The sequence below is a fragment of the Ranitomeya imitator genome, chromosome 1 (assembly GCF_032444005.1).
Source record: "Ranitomeya imitator isolate aRanImi1 chromosome 1, aRanImi1.pri, whole genome shotgun sequence".
Classification (NCBI taxonomy): Eukaryota; Metazoa; Chordata; class Amphibia; order Anura; family Dendrobatidae; genus Ranitomeya; species Ranitomeya imitator.
The window spans coordinates 552,295,711-552,320,081 of NC_091282.1; the positions used below are offsets into that span (position 1 = coordinate 552,295,711).

The 24,371-nt window shown below is 44.5% G+C and overlaps 1 protein-coding gene across 2 annotated transcripts in view; it reads right to left on the bottom strand.

The window, feature by feature from the left end:
- Nucleotides 1–24,371, bottom strand: part of SLC25A42 (solute carrier family 25 member 42) — a 64,691-nt gene that overhangs the window by 11,213 nt on the left and 29,107 nt on the right. For both annotated transcript variants that reach the window (XM_069767712.1, XM_069767711.1), the window contains exons 3-5: nucleotides 5,950–6,064; nucleotides 3,786–3,811; nucleotides 2,229–2,395 (exon numbers count right to left, since the gene is read on the bottom strand). In XM_069767712.1, coding sequence (XP_069623813.1) covers nucleotides 2,229–2,395; nucleotides 3,786–3,811; nucleotides 5,950–6,064 — 308 coding nt within the window. The remainder of the gene's footprint in view (nucleotides 1–2,228; nucleotides 2,396–3,785; nucleotides 3,812–5,949; nucleotides 6,065–24,371) is intronic.

Genomic DNA, 24,371 nt, shown 5'->3' on the forward strand with positions numbered 1-24,371 from the left:
GCAGTGGTGTTCTTTTCTCTATATACGTTTTATATCTGGTGGCCCCAATGGTGATAACTGACTGCTGCAGGTGCCATGTATCACCACTCTACGTTATACTATATTGTATAGTTCATTAATATAAAAAGCACTGGACAACCCCTTTAAGGGAAAATAGAATGAAGAAATTACCGTTTTTGACTTTGTCATACAAAATGTATACTGCATATTAAATGAAGGGATGGGCCTAAAAGTACGGTGTAATACACCACTCAAACCATGGAAACTCCCATACTTTCATACTAGAGAGCATTCACGGAAGACAAAGTTATTCCTGTAAATCAGTATGTGATTCACATGAGGCACATGATATCCAGTTACAAGGAATCAGCACTGTGACCAAGGACGGGCCGCATGATACAATGATACGGTTATCAAGAGCACACAAAACTATCCTACTGACTCTACCCAATGCATTCCTATTAGGTTTATGCACTTTATGGCCCATTTCCTCCTTTACCAACTTAACCGTTGGAGGAACCGGCCCGTTTGCAAGTTAACCCCATTGGGACCGGCAGATTTCTTGATTTTGAGCGTTAGTGGCCTCCTTCCCTCTTCTACAAGAAGCCATAAACGTATTATTCCTCCGTTGATAGTCACATGAGAACTCTTATTGCAAGACCAGTTGTAGCTATGAGGGGCACTATTCAATATACCATATTATGTACTGGGAAACACAACAAGTGGAATGAAATTGCTAAAAAAACAAACAAACAAAAAAAAAAAACGCAATTCCACTATGGTTTTTCAGGTTTTGCTTTTACTGTGTTCATTGTGCAGTTAAGATGACCTGGAATGATTCTTCAGGTCAATAAAATTACGGCAATGCCAAACCTGTGCATAGATTGTTTGTTTTTATATATATATGTAAGTAGTGAAAAAAAAAATTCAAAACACAAAACATTGGAATATGTCACCACTTTGTGAGACTTACCGTATGTCTTTTTGGGCTTCTGTCGATGAAGCACCATTTTGGAGTGCATACAACACGTTTATCACATTATATTTTTTTTTTTCTTAAGAACTGGGGCAACAAATATCGCAAAACCTGGCGTTTTGATTACTGTAACGGATCTCCCTCTTATGCGGCAGGATCAAATCCTGAGCTCGCTTCACACATATATGGCAATGTGCATAAAGAGGGTTAAAGAAGTATTCCCATCTACATTTATAGCATATCCACAGGATGTGCCATAATTGTACAGTATATTAAACCCTTACAATGGAACCTGCATCTGTTTCAAGAATAGGGCTCTAACCCTCTTTGTTGTGAATGGGAGAGTTAGACAGAATTCCTCCATTTGTTTGGCAATTCACTAACAGCAGATTGCCATCAGATTCCATTGCTCTACTATACATTTATGGCATAACCTGTGGATAGATCATAAATAGATGAAATAGGAATACCCCTTTAAAGGATCAACTTGTTTTTTTCATTGTCACATTCCAAGAGCCATAACTTACTCTCTGAGGCTGCATTCACAAACAGCACTTTTTAACCTTTTTATTTTAGATTTTCCGCAGCTCGATGCTACTTTAGAGCTTGAAGCAAAACATTATAAAAATTTACATATACAGATATTTTTTTTTTGCCTTGTAAAACACAACTTGGCTCTTATCCAAATGTACAGAATGTCAAAGAAAAAAAGCCACCATTACCACTTTCAGAACATATGTATGTGTAAATGCGTGCACAAAATCTAAAGCCCCCCCCATACACAGACGAATGTCAGCCTAAAACACTGATCATTTTCTCCGTTGTGGAGATAATAGATTGTAAAGTTTAGGTTATAATTTATGTCAAGTCAAAGGGGGAATTGCCAGAGATTTTTCACTGGGGGTGTGCACTTCTGCCCCTGCATCATATGGACCAATCACAAGCAGGCAGAAAAATAGACTGAGAAAAAAAAATTACATCCGCACAATAGCAGAGAACAGGTGTCTCAGTGTGAGCCATGTAATAACAGATAGCCCGGATCTCACTGAAGAGCAATGTGTTATTACAAAGTGCTGGGAGCAGAGCATTACGAACACATTTGCAGCTCTCCTCTCATAATGCTATAATCCTCTACCCCCCACACTAACTGCTATGACATGAAAGGCGTTAGGAATTTCTCCTTTACTCCCAGCACTTGCAACCATTCTGAAGTGAGAAGTATATTTTCTATGAAGTTGATCTACATACTTACGCTCCTTGAAAGCCATAATAGCTGCCAAGCAGTTTCTTATACTGTTCATGGGCGCAGAACTGTATGGCAGCATAGGGGATGACTCGCACCATAGTGGCAGAATTGCCTCTCCAGAGACTTAGAAAGCCCTCATTGAGGTAAGTGTGATAGATCAGCCTGTAGGCTTCCTGTAAAAGAACAAATGGCTATGTCAATAACTGCAAAATCTGATGATTGGTAAGGATTCCATGAGAACCGTAATGCTCATGAGTGACCACTGCTCCATTCACTGTCTATTGAAGAAGCTGTCACAACCATTTCCACAGACACATAGAAGTGAATGCAGCATATGTATTACCATTCCATTCACACAAGACTTTAAAATCCTGAATCTCTGAACCATGGGAGTCCAAGCAGTAAGACCCCGCCAATCATACATTTATAACAACATTCCAGTGGTTCTATTTTTGATGAGGACTGCACAGCTCCATTACAAAATTAAAATGTAGAATATGACAGTTCATCCTCCTGACTGTATACTCATATTAGACTATTTAAGAGAATATAGAGGGAAAGATCACTGTTCTAACAGCACGCAGAGAGGCTCTAAATCAGTGTTTCCCAAACTCCAGTCCTCCAGGACCCCAACAGGTCATGTTTTCAGGATTTCCTTAGTATTGCACAGGTGATGGAAGTATCAGGAGTTCTCTCACTTGTGCAGCACCATGGAAATCCTGAAAACATGACCTGTTGGCAGCTGTGAAGACTGGAGTTTAGGAAATACTGTTCTAAATTATGCCAAGGTGTTCTGATGCATAATGCTAAAGCACAGAGGCATACAATGCTGGTGACATCTGGAAATCAAGAGTGTCTGAGGAGAAGCAAAAGGGAAGGCAGGTACGCAAGTACACCATACATAAGGAGTGCACAGTGTGATAGGGAAAAAAACATTCTGGACTGTTTCTTCTTTTTTGACCACATAAGAGTCATGTTGTATAATAGGGAAAATGGAGGGCCTGCTCCGACTACTAAATAAAAAGGAAGCATGAAACAGAATTACTTTTTTCTATTTTTCCCAAGAGGGACTACATTGAATAATTACTGAAGTGAAAGGACAAACACTTAGGACTACAGGGGGGCAAGTTAGTACTGTCTGCTCCTCAACAAGAAATTGGGAACGGGAACCAGTACTATGGGTTATGCTGACCAAACCATGGACAGCACGAGTCGGAGCTTGGCTGCATGAGTCAGCTAGCTACACTTTCCTCTAACCTGCCCTGGCGCATCAGAGAAAGAATAGACGGTCAAGCCAGGGACCACTGCCGGCGATGAGATTAGCCTGGCGCTGCACACAACCAGCATCACTCTGCACCACTAAGTGATTGACATGTGAATCATCTGGAGTGGTGTTCAGAAAAGCTGGCCATGGGCAGCACAGGGCTAGTCTCATCTCTGGCTGTGGTCCCCGTCCAAAACGGCAAACTAGGTTTTCTCCTAAATGCCAGGATATTGCACAGAAAATAATTTGGGCAGCATGAATTGCAGGAGCAGTTCCCTTAGAGCAAGCAGCACTCTTACCTTAGCAGAGAATCTGTTTGAGGACACTGTAAATGAGATGAAATAACAGCTTAGTGGCTGGGGAATGGAGTTCGCAAAATATAATGTACAGAGGATCAGTATTGGAGTATGACACAAAAGGCAAATGTTACAGGCAACAGCTTATCACTTCATGCGTCTTAAGGTACCATCACACATAACGATATCGTTAACGATATCGTTGCTTTTTGTGATGTAGCAACGATATCGTTAACGAAATCGTTATGTGTGACAACGACCAACGATCAAGCCCCTGCTGGGAGATCATTGGTCGCTGGGGAAAGTCCAGAACTTTATTTTGTCGCTGGATCTCCCGTTGACATCGCTGAATCGGCGTGTGTGACGCCGATCCAGCGATGTCTTCACTGGTAACCAGGGTAAATATCAGGTTACTAAGCGCAGGGCCACGCCTTAGTAACCCAATGTTTACCCTGGTTACTGTTGTAAATGTAAAAAAACAAACAGTACATACTTACATTCCGGTGTCTGGTCAGGTCCCTCGCAGTCAGCTTCCCGCACTGACTGGTGAGCGCCGGCCAACCGTAAAGCACAGCACAGCGGTGACGTCACCGCTGTACTTTACGGCCGGCGCTCAGTCAGTGCGGGAAGCTGAAGGCAAGGGACATGACCAGACACCGGGAATGTAAGTATGTAGTGTTTGTTTTTTTACATTTACAACGGTAACCAGGGTAAACATCGGGTTACTAAGCGCGGCCCTGCGCTTAGTAACCCGATGTTTACCCTGGTTACCCAGGGACTTCGGGATCGTTGGTCGCTGGAGAGCTGTCTGTGTGACAGCTCTCCAGCGACCAAACAGCAACGCTGCAGCGATCGGCATCGTTGTCGGTATCGCTGCAGCGTCGCTTATTGTGAAGGTACCTTTAGTGACATTAGCCACAAAAATCCTATAGAGCCCTGCACTTTGGGGTTAAATCTACAACAAACTAGAAACACAATGCTTTCATTCATTAGATTTGTTTTCTTCTCTGCAGGTTACAAGAGGATATCGGTGCCAGTCACTGGACTTCTCACTACAGTCAGAAAGCCACTCTGGACGGTATCCAAAGACTCTGAAAACTAAAAGGCTATACACCTTTTAAAGCCATTGTATTCACAGGTATTCTAGGACCCAGCCTTCCCCTTCATACTCGGGCACACTTGCTTCAGCTGTAGGGTGTGCTCAAGAGGGAAAGGAGAATGAACCTCTGAGGGCAGCAAAGCAATGGGAATGCTCAATTTTTCTTCCCCAATATCGGTGATGGCACATAAGACAGCGGACTCGCTGGCTGTGCCAACATCAGCAGGTCTGGCCCAATCTGAACGTATGTGTATGGCGGACCTTCCAATTTAGGATTATTGACATAGCGAGCAAGAATCATTACGAAAAAATACATCAATAAATGCATTGTGTGTATAATGATATATTTAGTTAGTTACTCCCATTAAAAGGTTAGGTACACCTACAATTATTTTGTATTATTTAACAACAGGGTAAAGTGTTTTTATTTCTAAAAAGTATATGATTTTTTAGATTCCAATTCCAAAATTACGAGGGCAGCCATCTTGTTGGAAGTTCTGTTGACTGTATGCTTTACAGCAGCCGCATAGCCTATAGACAGCAATATGCTTAAACTCAGCGACTTCCACAGGGGAATGTTTTAGGCATACCATGCTCTTGATGGGAGGCAAGTGGTGAGCTTTGACCATTACCTATATTAAATGATGAGTCAATTAAAGGGACTGTCCGGTCAGAAGCTAATAGTCTGCAGTCGCTGTGACTGCAGAATTGTGAATCCTCAGATCTTGCGCACTCTGTAAGGATTTCCGGGTGGCAGTCACGTGACCACAATTATGGGATACACATACTCCCGGCCACATTCCGACTAGATGGGCATGAAATACACTTGTATTGAGCGAGGCTGTGCCCTAGTCGTAATGTGGCTGTGAATATGCATATCGCATACTTGAGGTCATGTGGCTGCCGCTCACGCCACCCAAAATTCCTCACAGCACACAATGTGAAGATTCACAAGTCTGCAGTCAGAGTGATTGCAGACTTGTAGTTTGAGACCGGACAATCCCATCAATGCTAATAAAAATATTGGCTTCAAAATAAATGCAAAATGTGGGATTTTGAATCCATTACCTTGGAAGATGATTTTGGTTCGATCCAACGGGGCAACGGCTGTCTTGGCAACAGCACCAGCCAAAGCGCCAGACATCAAAGAGTTGAGGACACCTTTGCCATTTTTATTTCCTTTCTTTGAACAAAAAAAAACAAAACCAAAAGACGTGAACAAAAATGATGGTAATATCTGAACCAATTTACAAACAATTTAAATCTCGTTCACTTTCTTTTTGACTCAGCATATCACCATCATAAAAATAAAGCTTTACCAGTAAGATAAAATATATTGATAAATAGGTGAATAACATGATACCTTCATTTCCAATGTCTTATTCCAGAAAAAGCCACATTTTCTTTTCTGTAAACGAGCTGCTCCAAGCCATGGGCAGCCACTAATCTGCAGGAGAATCTGCCTCCAGAGCTTAATTTAAGAGGAGATACTAGTAATGACAGTCTGCTCTCCTCATAATCCCTGTCCCTTCCTTTAGGCAAATCAGATTCGGAAGAAGTGAAAGAACACCCACAGCTCTCCCTTCCGCCTGATGTTAGTTAAGGTACCGTCACACTAGACGATATCGCTAGCGATCCGTGACGTTGCAGAGTCCTGGCTAGCGATATCGTCCAGTGTGACAGGCAGCAGCGATCAGGCCCCTGCTGTGATGTCGCTGGTCGGGGAAGAAAGGCCAGAACTTTATTTCGTCGCTGGCTCTCCCACTGACATCGCTGAATCGGCGTGTGTGACACCGATTCAGCGATGTCTTCGCTGGTAACCAGGGTAAACATCGGGTTACTAAGCGCAGGGCCGCGCTTAGTAACCCGATGTTTACCCTGGTTACCATCGTTAAAGTAAAAAAAACAACCACTACATACTTACCTACCGCTGTCTGTCCCCGGCGCTCTGCTTCTCTGGTCTGGCTGTGAGCACTGGGCAGCCGGAAAGCAGAGCGGTGACGTCACCGCTCCGCTTTCCGGCCGCTGTGCTCACAGTCAGACCAGAGAAGCAGAGCGCCGGGGACAGACAGCGGTAGGTAAGTATGTAGTGGTTGTTTTTTTTACTTTAACGATGGTAACCAGGGTAAACATCGGGTTACTAAGCGCGGCCCTGCGCTTAGTAACCCGATGTTTACCCTGGTTACCGGCATCGTTGGTCGCTGGAGAGGTGTCTGTGTGACAGCTCTCCAGCGACCAAACAGCGACGCTGCAGCGATCCGGATCGTTGTCGGTATCGCTGCAGCGTCGCTTAGTGTGACGGTACCTTTACGTCCAAAGGAAGAGAAGTGGCTGTTGACTGCCCTCAGGGATTGTGCGACGCGAGCCGCAGGAGAGGACGACACAGCTGGAATGGTGCTGGCACAGGAGGCGAGTATAGAGATTATCTTACAGGGCGGAAGCAGTGATTGACAGGGGTTGTCCAAATAGAGAAAAGCCAGTTTAAAATAAGCTATAGAGGCAGATTCTCAAGGAGATCCATGTCCAGCCCATAGATCTTAACAGTTCACTTACATAATAAAAGGTTAACAGTAATGTGTATACAGAAATATTCTTAACTTGATCTCATGAAAAATGTTACATAATATATTTGGCCAGTCCTAAAATATTTTTATTATAGTATTTAAAATTATTAACTGGTGCTTTTCACTTAACTAAATTAAATACCTTTTGATTTACAAGAAATATTTAATATAAATTTAAGTGATCACCCATACGATTTATTAATAACCAATTTTATATGCAGTAAAATACTTGGAAGTCCTTTTTTTGGTTACATGTTGCTTTGGAAATATAAGGGCACTCTACTGGGTAGTAATAAGGTGACAACAATTACGGTAAATCCTAATTAAAGCCCAAATTATTTTTCTATAATACTTTCTATTGAGAACCATAAAATAGGACTCTTTTTTTATCAATTTTATTCTTTTTATCGAATGAGATTTCATAAGATGTAATCTCCTATATTATAATATGCCAGCTATTATATTTTGTCTTCCTTATTTTCCCTTCTTTTAATGGGAATCTGTCACCTGCTTTTTGCTACCCCATTTGCGATGAGCTTGATGTAGGGCCAAAGACAGATTGCAGCAAGGGGCCACTTATTTGGCAGTTCTCTGAATATTGTGCTACTAGATGGTGGCCCGATTCTAACGCATCAGGTATTCTAGAATATGTATGTATGTATGTATGTATGTATGCATGTATGTATGTATGTAGTAGCCACATAGTATATAGCACAGGCCACGTAGTATATAGGAGCCATGTAGTATATAGCAGACACGCAGTGTATAACACAGCCACGTAGTATATAACGCAGCCCACACAATACATAACACAGCCCACGCAGTATATAACACAGCCCACGCAGTATATAACACAGGCCACGCAGTATATAACACAGGCCACGCAGTATATAGCACAGGCCACGCAGTATATAGCACAGGCCACGCAGTATATAGCACAGGCCATGCAGTATGTAACACTGCCCACGTAGTATATAGCAGCCACACAGTATATAACACAGCCCAGGCAGTATATAGCACTGCCCACGTAGTATATAGCAGCCACACAGTATATAACACAGCCCACACAGTATATAACAGCCCACGCAGTATATAATTACTGGCCACGTAGTATATAACACTGCCCATGTAGTTTATAGCAGCCACGCAATATATAACACTGCCCACGTAGTATATAGCAGCCACGCAGTATATAACACAGCCCACATAGTATGTAACACAGCCCACGCAGTATATAACACAGCCCACGCAGTATATAGCAGCCACGCAGTGTATAACACAGCCTACGTAATATATAGCAGTGTGGGCACCATATCCCTGTTAAAAAATAATTAAAATAAATAGTTATACACTCACCCGCCGGCGTCCAGCGAAGCTGTTCCAATGTGCGCGAGACCGCTAAGTATTCTGGGTAATTTCGCAATGCATCGCTGGGAACGGAAGCTGGCGGCAGCAGCGCGCACATCGGCGGACGACGGAAGGTGAGAACAGCAGGTTTTTGTATTTTTAACATTAGATCTTTTACTATTGATGCTGCATAGGCGGAGTGTGTTACCCGCGGCATAACGCGGTTCGGTAACGCTGCCATTAACCTTGTGTGAGCGCTGACTGGAGGGGAGTATGGAGCGGGCGCCGGGCACTGACTGGACGGAAGTAGGGAGGGACTAATTCTTGGCCGGACTGTGCCCGTCGCTGATTGGTCGTCGCCTGGTGGCCGCGACCAATCAGCGACGCAGGATTTCCGTTACAGACAGACGGAAGTACCCCTTACACAATTATATACCGTATATAGATGTATATCCACACCCCGACCACTGATTGGCAGCTTTCTGCATATGCAGTGTACATAGAAAGCTGCCAATCAGTGGTGGGGGTGGGGGTGGGGTTATACAGAGCTCATGAATATAGAGGACTAGCTGGCAGCAGGTTTACTAGTGCTCTCATGATAAGCTCCTGCTGATAAAACAGATTTTTTCAAAACTAAACTATAGGAAGCAGATCAGTAAGTGACACATTGTTGGAATCAGGGTCTCAGGCTCTACATTATGCTTCTCTCTGATTAGGTGGCAAAAACCTGTCAGTTTGCTTTTTAAGAGTATATGCGCACAGAAATTTTGTGACGGTTTTAGAGCAGAAACTCTTCAAAAACTTAATGTCTGCTCAGTTTTTGCAAAAAGATTGTGTTCAGGTGCCCAAACGTACAACCATCACACCTGTGCTCAAGAACCCATCTCCCAACCAATCTTCTTTGTGCCCCATTTCACTAGTACTGTTTGCCTAAAAGGTATTTCAGCAGCACGTCCACCTTGAGCTGTTTAAATATTACATACAACTTCCTGCCGCTACAATTCAAAAACTTCTCAAATTGCATGAAATAAGTACTGTATTTTGTAGATTATGAGACACAATTTTGGGGAGGCATTTATTTTTGGAGCGGGGTTAGAAGTGGCATGGTTGCTGTTGCAGGAAGCTGGCAGAGGCAGGAGATGCAGAAGGCCCCAGGCTGGTGGGGCGGGGTGTTCGGTTGTGGCAGCAGGAGTGGGGCGATGCTGTGGGCCCAAGGCTGGTAAGACAGGGTGCTCGGTGGTGCGGGGGCTCTGCCGACATTTTGTGAGATCCCGGAGCCCCGCAACTTCCATAATTTTTAACGCTGTGGACTACCGGAAAATAGCCGCCGCATGCGCAATTGAGATATTGGGAGATGAGATCTCGGAGGTGAGATCTCAATCTGCGCATGCGCCACCTCCAGCAGCCATTTTCTCAATTCCACCACATTAAAGAATATGGAAAGTGCGGGACTGACATTTTTATCTATATCAGTTTGGGGCAGAAACATTTTGTTTGCTTCTTATTGCAGCAACTCCACAACTAATTCTGGTCTTTTTTCCCCCATCTTTACTGCTTTAACCCCTTCATGACCCAGCCTATTTTGACCTTAAAGACCTTGCCGTTTTTTGCAATTCTGACCAGTGTCCCTTTATGAGGTAATAACTCAGGAACGCTTCAACGGATCCTAGCGGTTCTGAGATTGTTTTTTCGTGACATATTGGGCTTCATGTTAGTGGTAAATTTAGGTCAATAAATTCTGCATTTATTTGTGATAAACACGGAAATTTGGCGAAAATTTTGAAAATTTCGCAATTTTCACATTTTGAATTTTTATTCTGTTAAACCAGAGAGATATGTGACACAAAATAGTTAATAAATAACATTTCCCACATGTTTACTTTACATCAGCACAATTTTGGAAACAAAATTTTTTTTTGTTAGGAAGTTATAAGGGTTAAAATTCGACCAGCGATTTGTCATTTTTACAACGAAATTTACAAAACCATTTTTTTTAGGGACCACCTCACATTTGAAGTCAGTTTGAGGGGTCTATATGGCTGAAAATACCCAAAAGTGACACCATTCTAAAAACTGCACCCCTCAAGGTACTCAAAACCACATTCAAGAAGTTTATTAACCCTTCAGGTGCTTCACAGCAGCAGAAGCAACATGGAAGGAAAAAATGAACATTTAACTTTTTAGTCACAAAAATTATCTTTTAGCAACAATTTTTTTATTTTCCCAATGGTAAAAGGAGAAACTGAACCACGAACGTTGTTGTCCAATTTGTCCTGAGTACGCTGATACCTCATATGTGGGGGTAAACCACTGTTTTGGCGCACGGCAGGGCTTGGAAGGGAAGGAGCGCCATTTGACTTTTTGAATCAAAAATTGGCTCCACTCTTTAGCGGACACCATGTCACGTTTGGAGAGCCCCCGTGTGCCTAAAAATTGGAGCTCCCCCACAAGTGACCCCATTTTGGAAACTAGACGCCCCAAGGAACTTATCTAGATGCATAGTGAGCACTTTGAACCCCCAGGTGCTTCACAAATTGATCCGTAAAAATGAAAAAGTACTTTTTTTTCACAAAAAAATTCTTTTAGCCTCAATTTTTTCATTTTCACATGGGCAACAGGATAAAATGGATCCTAAAATGTGTTGGGCAATTTCTCCTGAGTACACCAATACCTCACATGTGGAGGTAAACCACTGTTTGGGCACATGGTAAGGCTCGGAAGGGAAGGAGCGCCATTTGACTTTTTGAATGAAAAATTATTTCCATCGTTAGCGGACACCATGTCGCGTTTGGATAGCTCCTGTGTGCCTAAACATTGGCGCTCCCCCACAAGTGACCCCATTTTGGAAACTAGACCCCCCAAGGAACTAATTTAGATGCCTAGTGAGCACTTTAAACCCTCAGGTGCTTCACAAATTGATCTGTAAAAATGAAAAAGTAATTTTTTTTCACAAAAAAATTCTTTTCGCCTCAATTTTCTCATTTTCACATGGGCAGTAGGATAAAATGGATCATAAAATTTGTTGGGCAATTTCTCCCGAGTACGCCGATACCTCATATGTGGGGGTAAACCACTGTTTGGGCACTCGGCAGGGCTCGGAAGAGAAGGCGTGCCATTTGACTTTTTGAATGGAAAATTAGCTCCAATTGTTAGCGGACACCATGTCGCGTTTGGAGAGCCCCTGTGTGCCTAAACATTGGAGCTCCCCCACAAGTGACCCCATTTTGGAAACTAGACCCCCCAAGGAACTTATCTAGATGCATATTGAGCACTTTAAACCCCCAGGTGCTTCACAGAAGTTTATAACGCAGAGCCATGAAAATAAAAAATAATTTTTCTTTCCTCAAAAATGATTTTTTAGCCTGGAATTTCCTATTTTGCCAAGGATAATAGGAGAAATTGGACCCCAAATATTGTTGTCCAGTTTGTCCTGAGTACGCTGATACCCCATATGTGGGGGTAAACCACTGTTTGGGCGCACGGCAGGGCTCGGAAGGGATGGCACGCCATTTGGCTTTTTAAATGGAAAATTAGCTCCAATCATTAGCGGACACCATGTCACGTTTGGAGAGCCCCTGTGTGCCTAAACATTGGAGATCCCCCAGAAATGACACCATTTTAGAAACTAGACCCCCAAAGGAACTAATCTAGATGTGTGGTGAGGACTTTGAACCCCCAAGTGCTTCACAGAAGTTTATAACGCAGAGCCATGAAAATAAAAAAAAAAAATATTTTCTCAAAAATGATCTTTTAGCCTGCAATTTTTTATTTTCCCAAGGGTAACAGGAGAAATTTGACCCCAAAAGTTGTTGTCCAGTTTCTCCTGAGTACGCTGATACCCCATATGTGGGGGTAAACCACTGTTTGGGCACATGCCGGGGCTCGGAAGTGAAGTAGTGACGTTTTGAAATGCAGACTTTGATGGAATGCTCTGTGGGCGTCACGTTGCGTTTGCAGAGCCCCTGATGTGGCTTAACAGTAGAAACCCCCCACAAGTGACCCCATTTTGGAAACTAGACCCCCAAAGGAACTTATCTAGATGTGTGGTGAGTACTTTGAACCCCCAAGTGCTTCATAGAAGTATATAATGCAGAGCCGTGAAAATAATAAATACGTTTTCTTTCCTCAAAAATAATTATTTAGCCCAGAATTTTTTAATTTTCCCAAGGGTAACAGGAGAAATTTGACCCCAATATTTGTTGTCCAGTTTCTCCTGAGTACGGTGATACCCCATATGTGGGGGTAAACTACTGTTTGGGCACATGCCGGGGCTTGGAATTGAAGTAGTGACGTTTTGAAATGCAGACTTTGATGGAATGCTCTGCGGGCGTCACGTTGCGTTTGCAGAGCCCCTGATGTGCCTAAACAGTAGAAACCCCCCACAAGTGACCCCATTTTGGAAACTAGACCCTGAAAGGAACTTATCTAGATGTGTGGTGAGCACTTTGAACCCCCAAGTGCTTCATAGAAGTTTATAATGCAGAGCCGTGAAAATAATAAATACGTTTTCTTTCCTCAAAAATAATTATTTAGCCCAGAATTTTTTATTTTCCCAAGGGTTACAGGAGAAATTGGACCCCAAAAGTTGTTGTCCAGTTTCTCCTGAGTACGCTGATACCCCATATGTGGGGGTAAACTACTGTTTGGGCACATGCCGGGGCTTGGAATTGAAGTAGTGACGTTTTGAAATGCAGACTTTGATGGAATGCTCTGCGGGCGTCACGTTGCGTTTGCAGAGCCCCTGATGTGCCTAAACAGTAGAAACCCCCCACAAGTGACCCCATTTTGGAAACTAGACCCTGAAAGGAACTTATCTAGATGTGTGGTGAGCACTTTGAACCCCCAAGTGCTTCATAGAAGTTTATAATGCAGAGCCGTGAAAATAATAAATACGTTTTCTTTCCTCAAAAATAATTATTTAGCCCAGAATTTTTTATTTTCCCAAGGGTTACAGGAGAAATTGGACCCCAAAAGTTGTTGTCCAGTTTCTCCTGAGTACGCTGATACCCCATATGTGGGGGTAAACCACTGTTTGGGCACACGTCGGGGCTCAGAAGGGAAGTAGTGACTTTTGAAATGCAGACTTTGATGGAATGGTCTGCGGGTGTCACGTTGCGTTTGCAGAGCCCCTGGTGTGCCTAAACAGTAGAAACCCCCCACAAGTGACCCCATTTTAGAAACTAGACCCCCCAAGGAACTTATCTAGATATGTGGTGAGCACTTTGAACCCCCAAGTGCTTCACAGACGTTTACAACGCAGAGCCGTGAAAATAAAAAATCATTTTTCTTTCCTCAAAAATTATGTTTTAGCAAGCATTTTTTTAGATTCACAAGGGTAACAGGAGAAATTGGACCCCAGTAATTGTTGCGCAGTTTGTCCTGAGTATGCTGGTACCCCATATGTGGGGGTAAACCACTGTTTGGGCACACGTCAGGGCTCGGAAGTGAGGGAGCACCATTTGACTTTTTGAATACGAGATTGGCTGGAATCAATGGTGGCGCCATGTTGCGTTTGGAGACCCCTGATGTGCCTAAACAGTGGTAACCCCTCAATTCTACCTCCAACACTAACCCCAACACACCCCTAACCCTAATCCCAACTGTAGCCATAACCCTAATCACAGCCCTAACCGCAACACACCCCTAACCACAACCCTAACCCCAACACACCCCTAACCATAACCACAACCCTAATTCCAACCCTAACCCTAAGGCTATGTGCCCACGTTGCGGATTCGTGTGAGATATTTCCGCACCATTTTTGAAAAATCTGCAGGTAAAAGGCACTGTGTTTTACCTGCGGATTTTCCGCGGATTTCCAGTGTTTTTTGTGCGGATTTCACCTGCGGATTCCTATTGAGGAACAGGTGTAAAACGCTGCGGAATCCGCACAAAGAATTGACATGCTGCGGAAAATACAACGCAGCGTTCCCGCGCGGTATTTTCCGCACCATGGGCACAGCGGATTTGGTTTTTCATATGTTTACATGGTACTGTAAACCTGATGGAACACTGCTGCGAATCCGCAGCCAAATCCGCACCGTGTGCACATAGCCTAATTCTAAAGGTATGTGCACACGCTGCGGAAAACGCTGCAGATCCGCAGCAGTTTCCCATGAGTTTACAGTTCAATGTAAACCTATGGGAAACAAAAATCGCTGTACACATGCTGCGGAAAAACTGCACGGAAACGCAGCGGTTTACATTCCGCAGCATGTCACTTCTTTGTGCGGATTCCGCAGCGGTTTTACAACTGCTCCAATAGAAAATCGCAATTGTAAAACCGCAGTGAAATGCGCAGAAAAAAACGTGGTAAATCCGCCATAAATCCGCAGCGGTTTAGCACTGCGGATTTATCAAATCCGCAGCGGAAAAATCCGCAGAGGACCAGAATACGTGTGCACATTCCTAACCCTAGCCCTAACCCTAACCCTACCCCTAACCCTACCCCTACCCCTAACCCTACCCCTAACACTATTCTAACAGTGGAAAAAAAAAAATTTCTTTATTTTTTTATTGTCCCTACCTATGGGGGTGACAAAGGGGGGGGGGTCATTTATTATTTTTTTTATTTTGATCACTGAGATAGATTATATCTCAGTGATCAAAATGCACTTTGGAACGAATCTGCCGGCCGGCAGATTCGGCGGGCGCACTGCGCATGCGCCCGCCATTTTGGAAGATGGCGGCGCCCGGGAGAAGAAGGACGGGACCACGGCTGGATCGGTAAGTATGATAGGGTGGGGGGGGGACCACGGGGGGGGGGGATCGGAGCACGGGGGGGGAATCGGAGCGCGGGAGGGGTGGAACGGAGCGCGGGGGGCGTGGAACGGAGCACGGGGGGGCTGGAATGGAGCACGGGGGGGTGGAACGGAGCACGGGGGGGGGGTGGATCGGAGTGCAGGGGGGGTGATTGGAGCACGGGGGGGTGATTGGAGCACGGGGGGAGCGGGCACGAGCACGGGGGGGGAGCGGAGCACAGGACGGAGGGGAGCCGGAGCAGTGTACCGGCCAGATCGGGGGGGTGGGGGGGCGATCGGAGGGGTGGGGTGGGGGCACACTAGTATTTCCAGCCATGGCCGATGATATTTCAGCATCGGCCATGGCTGGATTGTAATATTTCACCCGTTATAATGGGTGAAATATTACAAATCGCTCTGATTGGCAGTTTCACTTTCAACAGCCAATCAGAGCGATCGTAGCCACGAGGGGGTGAAGCCACCCCCCCTGGGCTAAACTACCACTCCCCCTGTCCCTGCAGATCGGGTGAAATGGGAGTTAACCCTTTCACCCGATCTGCAGGGACGCGATCTTTCCATGACGCCGCATAGGCGTCATGGGTCGGAATGGCACCGACTTTCATGACGCCTACGTGGCGTCATGGGTCGGGAAGGGGTTAACGAATGGGATAATTTTACTGATGAGCATTTTATGGATGCAGGGATACCAAATTTGTTTACCGTTTTCCCCCTATCTTATTAATGGGGTAAGAGGGGTGTGATACATTTTTTTTTTTTTTTACATAGCCTATTTGGGGGTTTGAACCCTTGATTGTATAATTACTTGTTCTCTATACTGCAATTCCACAGTATCGTTGTACATAGCCAAACCCCTTGTCTCTGCCTGGGCTTCACAGGACTTTAATTCTATGGCACTGCTCCTAATAGCCAGTTTCCTACTCCACACTGATGAGGGGCAAAAACCCCGAAACAGCTGTCTGTGGATGGATACCATGCTTGGCATAGGTGGTTTTCCTTTATTGAATGTTTTCCTTTATTTAATGCTGCCCTTCCAGTGGTTGTTCCTTCCCGGGGAAAGGCCTGGCTATTCATTGCTTGCGTTGAGAAACACGTGATGGTGTCTCTGCAGCTTACTTTACATGCATTTGCATATTTCCCATAAGGGATGGGGGCAGTGTTCTGGATCACTGTGTTGATAAACACGTGATGGTGTCTCCGCGGTGTTGGATGTTTTGGTCTCCCCGAGGTCATTCATCTGTACCTTCACAGCCTTTTACTAGGCACTGCTCCTAATAGCCAGTTTCCTACTCCACACTGATGAGGGGCAAAAACCCCGAAACAGCTGTCTGTGGATGGATACCATGCTTGGCATAGGTGGTTTTCCTTTAATGGATGTTTTCCATTATTGGATGCTGCCCTTCCCGTGGTTGTTCCTTCCCGGGGAAAGGCCTGGCTATTCATTGCTTGCGTTGAGAAACACGTGATGGTGTCTCCGCAGCTTACTTTACATGCATTTAATTCTATGGCAGGCCCCTAGCTGCCATAGGAAACCAATTGGCACTTGAAACCTGAGACTGACAGTATTATTTAAAGAGTAAGGGTATGTTTCCACGTTCAGGAAACGCTGCGTGTTTGACGCTGTGTAGAGCCGCAGCGTCAAACACGCAGCGTTCAGATGTTACAGCATAGTGGAGGGGATTTCATGAAATCCCGTCTCCACTATGCGGTAAAACACGCAGGCGGCAGACCCGCGTAAACGGACATGCGGCGCGTCTTTTCAGAACGCAGCATGTCTTTAAATGCGGCAACGCGTCAAAAAAACGCATGAAAACGCTGACCTGCCAGTGACCTCAGGTGCAGATTTTACATGCGTCAAATTCTGATGCAATCCTGAACGTGGACACATACCCTTAGTGATAAGAGTTTAGGTACAGACCCTGCTGTTATAGGAAAATGTCAACTGTGCAACATCACTGGCATCTGTCAGGTATAGTGCAGGCTCAGTTTCTGAACCTGCTCCGTAAGTAGGGACCAGATAATGGACATATCAGTACTTTTAAAGGTCAAGAAGGGGTTGAAAGAACTACGATTGGCTTACATGTAGCTGATTGGCTGTCATTTAATAGCAGCAGTTGGCCTGTCTAAATGAACCTGAAGCTATGGACTCCCGAGTTCCTAACATCAATCCATATCCCTCAAACACGTTAAGTTTAAGTAAATAATAATTATAATTTAATGAACATAAAGCACCAACCCATTTCCTCAAATAAAGGATGGGCCACACTCCAAATAAGATATGAACAAATTGACCGTAGAGTTATTAAACTCAGTCACGAAGTGTTTTCAATGTTAAAACCAAACCTTTATTCACATATAGACAATACAAAACATTAAAACAGTGCCTCAAAATCAGATTACATGCTATGTCAAGATAAGCGACGGGAACTGCAGGTATGTTAGATCTAATTGTTATATAGATTAAATAGTCACAGAAAGGATATTTCTTTGTGGTCAGTACCACAGTCATAAAGTGACATTTGCAAAATTGCTAACATCTATCCACGGTAAATGCTCAATTTCTCAAAGTGACAGTGCAAAAGATATAATTACTCGTTTTAGGATATACTCAGGACCCAAGGCCAATCCCTTCCACAAATAATCAAATCCAAGGGGGCCCGCCAAATATTGCACATGATCCATATCCCATAATTGCATCCTGCATTAATAAAATCTAGGGCAAAAACTCCCATGATCCGAGAGACGTCTCTAAGCAAAGCCAATGATCTTTGCACCAGCCATACAGGTAACACCCCTCTCCTGTCAACACCTTCATACGAAATTATGGGCAATCCGCCTGATACATATTACCTAAATGGACTCGCTGTTCCCCTGCCTCGTGGCACGCTATCCCTTGACTACTGACTTGACTACTACCGCTTATCTTGACATAGCATGTAATCTGATTTTGAGGCACTGTTTTAATGTTTTGTATTGTCTATATGTGAATAAAGGTTTGGTTTTAACATTGAAAACACTTCGTGACTGAGTTTAATAACTCTACGGTCAATATGTTCATAATTATAATTTAACTATGATCCTCTATTTTCTGTTTATTAATTTTCTGAAATAAAAAAAAAAAAATATCCAACTTTTGTCTTAAGTAACTATTTATTACCCTATCCCTAAATCACCCACCCATACACAATAGCTAGCCGTCAACAGCTATTTCCCCTCTATAAATAGGAGTCTTCAACTAGCCCAAGTGCTTCTGTGTTAACCATGAGAGACGCTGTCAGACTCTTCCAATTGTGGCTTATCCTAAAGAGTATAAAAGGATTACCGGTAGTTGTCAGAACTCAAACATGTTGGATCCTTCTCTCCCTCAACATCTGTTGGGGAGGAGTCAGAGGCCTCCAGACACAGTGCGCTGATCCTGCCAGGAGGCCTCCAGACACAGTGCGCTGATCCTGCCAGGAGGCCTCCAGACACAGTGCGCTGATCCTGCCAGGAGGCCTCCAGACACAGTGCGCTGATCCTGCCAGGAGGCCTCCAGACACAGTGCGCTGATCCTGCCAGGAGGCCTCCAGACACAGTGCGCTGATCCTGCCAGGAGGCCTCCAGACACAGTGCGCTGATCCTGCCAGGAGGCCTCCAGACACAGTGCGCTGATCCTGCCAGGAGGCCTCCAGACACAGTGCGCTGATCCTGCCAGGAGGCCTCCAGACACAGTGCGCTGATCCTGCCAGGAGGCCTCCAGACACAGTGCGCTGATCCTGCCAGGAGGCCTCCAGACACAGTGCGCTGATCCTGCCAGGAGGCCTCCAGACACAGTGCGCTGATCCTGCCAGGAGGCCTCCAGACACAGTGCGCTGATCCTGCCAGGAGGCCTCCAGACACAGTGCGCTGATCCTGCCAGGAGGCCTCCAGACACAGTGCGCTGATCCTGCCAGGAGGCCTCCAGACACAGTGCGCTGATCCTGCCAGGAGGCCTCCAGACACAGTGCGCTGATCCTGCCAGGAGGCCTCCAGACACAGTGCGCTGATCCTGCCAGGAGGCCTCCAGACACAGTGCGCTGATCCTGCCAACAGACACGTTTGACTGACCTTGTCTAATGTGTAACGGTTTATCAACCCTTTCTCTAATGCTGAACCCTAGCCATATTCCCAACATTAACCTAGTTAGCATTAGAAAAAGCATGTAACGTTTATTATATAGTTCGGTAATAGGTTTATTTTTTTTAAAGGACACTTTTCGGAAACAAGGGAAAGTCCTCCCAGCCGGTGTCTATCCAAACTCTCACTAACCTCCAAGTGAATAAAAGAGGTAGAGACCAGTGGGAGAAGTGATGGAGTGAGAGGAAGACATATGAGAGGCAGTGGAGCTTTAGAAGAGAAGGGAGATGTTGGAAGAGAGAGGTAGCTGGCAAGCAATGGGTAGTATGAGACAGTATGAGAAATTCGGCAAGTGACAGTGCTAAGCACAGTTGTAATGAGTTTGTCATATGGCCATTGATTCAGCTAACCTGTGCAAAGGAGAGGGGTAGAAGGTGAATGACAGTATGCTTATCAGTATACTCGGGGGTCCTCAGAGTATTTTTTAGTGCTCGCAGATTTTGTTTTCATCGCCGCAGCTGAATGATTTACAGCTACTAGACAGCTTGAATACATGTGGGGATTCCCTAGCAACCAGGCAACCCCCACATGTACTCAGGCAATCATGCAGCTGGGTCAACGAAAACTAAATTTCTGAGCACTTACAAATACTTGGAGACCACCCAAGCAACGAGTATACTCGCTCATCACTACTTATCAGAAAATACACTTAAACTTTAACCCCATCATGACCCAGCCTATTTTGACCTTAAAGACCTTGCCGTTTTTTGCAATTCTGACCAGTGTCCCTTTATGAGGTAAAAACTCAGGAACGCTTCAACGGATCCTAGCGGTTCTGAGATTGTTTTTTCGTGACATATTGGGCTTCATGTTAGTGGTAAATTTAAGTCAATAAATTCTGCGTTTATTTGTGATAAAAACGGAAATTTGGCGAAAATTTTGAAAATTTTCGCAATTTTCACATTTTGAATTTTTATTCTGTTAAACCAGAGAGTTATGTGACACAAAATAGTTAATAAATAACATTTCCCACATGTATACTTTACATCAGAACAATTTTGGAAACAAAATTTTTTTTTGCTAGGAAGTTATAATGGTTAAAATTTGACCAGCGATTTCTCATTTTTACAACGAAATTTACAAAACCATTTTCTTTAGGGACCACCTCACATTTGAAGTCAGTTTGAGGGGTCTATATGGCTGAAAATACCCAAAAGTGACACCATTCTAAAAACTGCACCCCTCAAGGTACTCAAAACCACATTCAAGAAGTTTATTAACCCTTCAGGTACTTCGCAGAAGCAACATGGAAGGAAAAAATGAACATTTAACTTTTTAGTCACAAAAAATATCTTTTAGCAACACTTTTTTTATTTTCCCAATGGTAAAAGGAGAAACTGAACCACGAAAGTTGTTGTCCAATTTGTCCTGAGTACACTGATACCTCATATGTGGGGGTAAACCACTGTTTGGGCGCACGGCAGGGCTTGGAAGGGAAGGAGCGCCATTTGACTTTTTGAATGAAAAATTGGCTCTACTCTTTAGCGGACACCATGTCACGTTTGGAGAGCCCCCGTGTGCCTAAAAATTGGAGCTCCCCCACAAGTGACCCCATTTTGGAAACTAGACGCCCCAAGGAACGTATCTAGATGCATAGTGAGCACTTTGAACCCCCAGGTGCTTCACAAATTGATCTGTAAAAATGAAAAAGTACTTTTTTTTCACAAAAAAATTCTTTTAGCCTCAATTTTTTCATTTTCACATGGGCAACAGGATAAAATGGATCCTAAAATTTGTTGGGCAATTTCTCCTGAGTACACCAATACCTCACATGTGGGGGTAAACCACTGTTTGGGCACATGGTAAGGCTCGGAAGGGAAGGAGTGCCATTTGACTTTTTGAATGGAAAATTAGCTCCAATTGTTAGTGGACACCATGTCGCGTTTGGAGAGCCCCTGTGTGCCTAAACATTGGAGCTCCCGCACAAATGACCCCATTTTGGAAACTAGACCCCCCCAAGGAACTTATCTAAATGCATATTGAGCACTTTAAACCCCCAGGTGCTTCACAGAAGTTTATAACGCAGAGCCATGAAAATAAAATTAAAAAATTATTTTCTCAAAAATGATCTTGTAGCCTGCAATTTTTTATTTTCCCAAGGGTAACAGGAGAAATTTTACCCCAAAAGTTGTTGTCCAGTTTCTCCTGAGTACGCTGATACCCCATATGTGGGGGTAAACTACTGTTTGGGCACATGCCGGGGCTCGGAAGTGAAGTAGTGACGTTTTGAAATGCAGACTTTGATGGAATGCTCTGCGGGCGTCACGTTGGGTTTGCAGAGCCCCTGATGTGGCTAAACAGTATAAACCCCCCACGAGTGACCCCATTTTGGAAACTAGACCCCGAAAGGAACTTATCTAGATGTGTGGTGAGGACTTTGAACCCCCAAGTGCTTCACAGAAGTTTATAACGCAGAGCCATGAAAATAAAATTAAAAAATTATTTTCTCAAAAATGATCTTTTAGCCTGCAATTTTTTATTTTCCCAAGGGTAACAGGAGAAATTTCACCCCAAAAGTTGTTGTCCAGTTTCTCCTGAGTACGCTGATACCCCATATGTGGGGGTAAACTACTGTTTGGGCACATGCCGGGGCTCGGAAGTGAAGTAGTGACGTTTTGAAATGCAGACTTTGATGGAATGCTCTGCGGGCGTCACGTTGCGTTTGCAGAGCCCCTGATGTGGCTAAACAGTAGAAACCCCCCACAAGTGATCCCATTTTGGAAACTAGACCCCGAAAGGAACTTATCTAGATGTGTGGTGAGCACTTTGAACCCCCAAGTGCTTTACAGAAGTTTATAACACAGAGCCGTGAAAATAATAAATACGTTTTCTTTCCTCAAAAATAATTTTTTAGCCCAGAATTTTTTATTTTCCCAAGGGTTACAGGAGAAATTGGACCCCAAAAGTTGTTGTCCAGTTTCTCCTGAGTACGCTGATACCCCATGTGTGGGGGTAAACCACTGTTTGGGCACACGTCGGGGCTCAGAAGGGAAGTAGTGACGTTTTGAAATGCAGACTTTGATGGAATGGTCTGCGGATGTCACGTTGCGTTTGCAGAGCTCCTGGTGTGCCTAAACAGTAGAAACCTCCCACAAGTGACCCCATTTTAGAAACTAGACCCCCCAAGGAACTTATCTAGATATGTGGTGAGCACTTTGAACCCCCAAGTGCTTCACAGACGTTTACAACGCAGAGCCGTGAAAATAAAAAATCATTTTTCTTTCCTCAAAAATGATGTTTTAGCAAGCATTTTTTTTTATTTTCACAAGGGTAACAGGAGAAATTGGACCCCAGTAATTGTTGCGCAGTTTGTCCTGAGTATGCTGGTACCCCATATGTGGGGGTAAACCACTGTTTGGGCACACATCGGGGCTCGGAAGTGAGGGAGCACCATTTGACTTTATGAATACAAGATTGGCTGGAACCAATGGTGGCGCCATGTTGCGTTTGGAGACCCCTGATGTGCCTAAACAGTGAAACCCCTCAATTCTAACTCCAACACTAACCCCCCCCCCCACACCCCTAACCCTAATCCCAACTGTAGCCATAACCCTAATCACAAATCTAATCAAAACCCTAATTCCAACCCTAACCCTAAGGATATGTGCCCACGTTGCGGATTCGTGAGATTTTTCAGCATCATTTTTGAAAAATCCGCGGGTAAAGGGCACTGCGTTTTACCTGCGGATTTACCGTGGATTTCCAGTGTTTTTTGTGCGGATTTCACCTGTGGATTCCTATTGAGGAACAGGTGTAAAACGCTGCGGAATCCGCACAAAGAATTGACATGCTGCAGAAAATACAACGCAGCATTTCCGCGTGGTATTTTCCGCACCATGGAAACAGCGGATTTGGTTTTCCATAGGTTTACATGGTACTGTAAACCTGATGGAACACTGCTGCGGATCCGCAGCGGCCAATCCGCTGCGGATCCGCAACCAAATCCGCACCGTGTGCACATAGCCTAATTCTAAAGGTATGTGCACATGCTGCGGAAAACGCTGCGGATCCGCAGCAGTTTCCCATGAGTTTACAGTTCAATGTAAACCTATGGGAAAGAAAAATCGCTGTACACATGCTGCGGAAAAACTGCACGGAAACGCAGCGGTTTACATTCCGCAGCATGTCACTTCTTTCTGCGGATTCCGCAGCGGTTTTACAACTGCTCCAATAGAAAATCGCAGTTGTAAAACCGCAGTGATATGCGCAGAAAAACCGCGGTAAATCCGCGATAAATCCACAGCGGTTTAGCACTGCGGATTTATGAAATCCGCAGCGGAAAAATCCGCAGAGGAACAGAATACGTGTGCACATACCAAAACCCTAACCCTACCCCTACCCCTAACCCTAGTTCTTACCCCAACCTTAGTGGAAAAAAAATATATATTTTTTTTTATTGTCCCTACCTATGGGGGTGACAAGGGGGGGGGGGGGGGCATTTACTATTTTTTTTTATTTTGATCACTGAGATATAACCTATCTCAGTGATCAAAACTCACTTTGGAACGAATCTGCACATGCGCCTGCCATTTTGGAAGATGGCGGCGCCCAGGAAAGAAGACGGACGGATCCCGGGAGGCCAGGTAAGTATAAGGGGGGGGGGGGGGGGGGGGGAGGGGGAGATCAGGGCACGGGGGGGGGGGGGGGGTGGATCGGAGCATGGGGG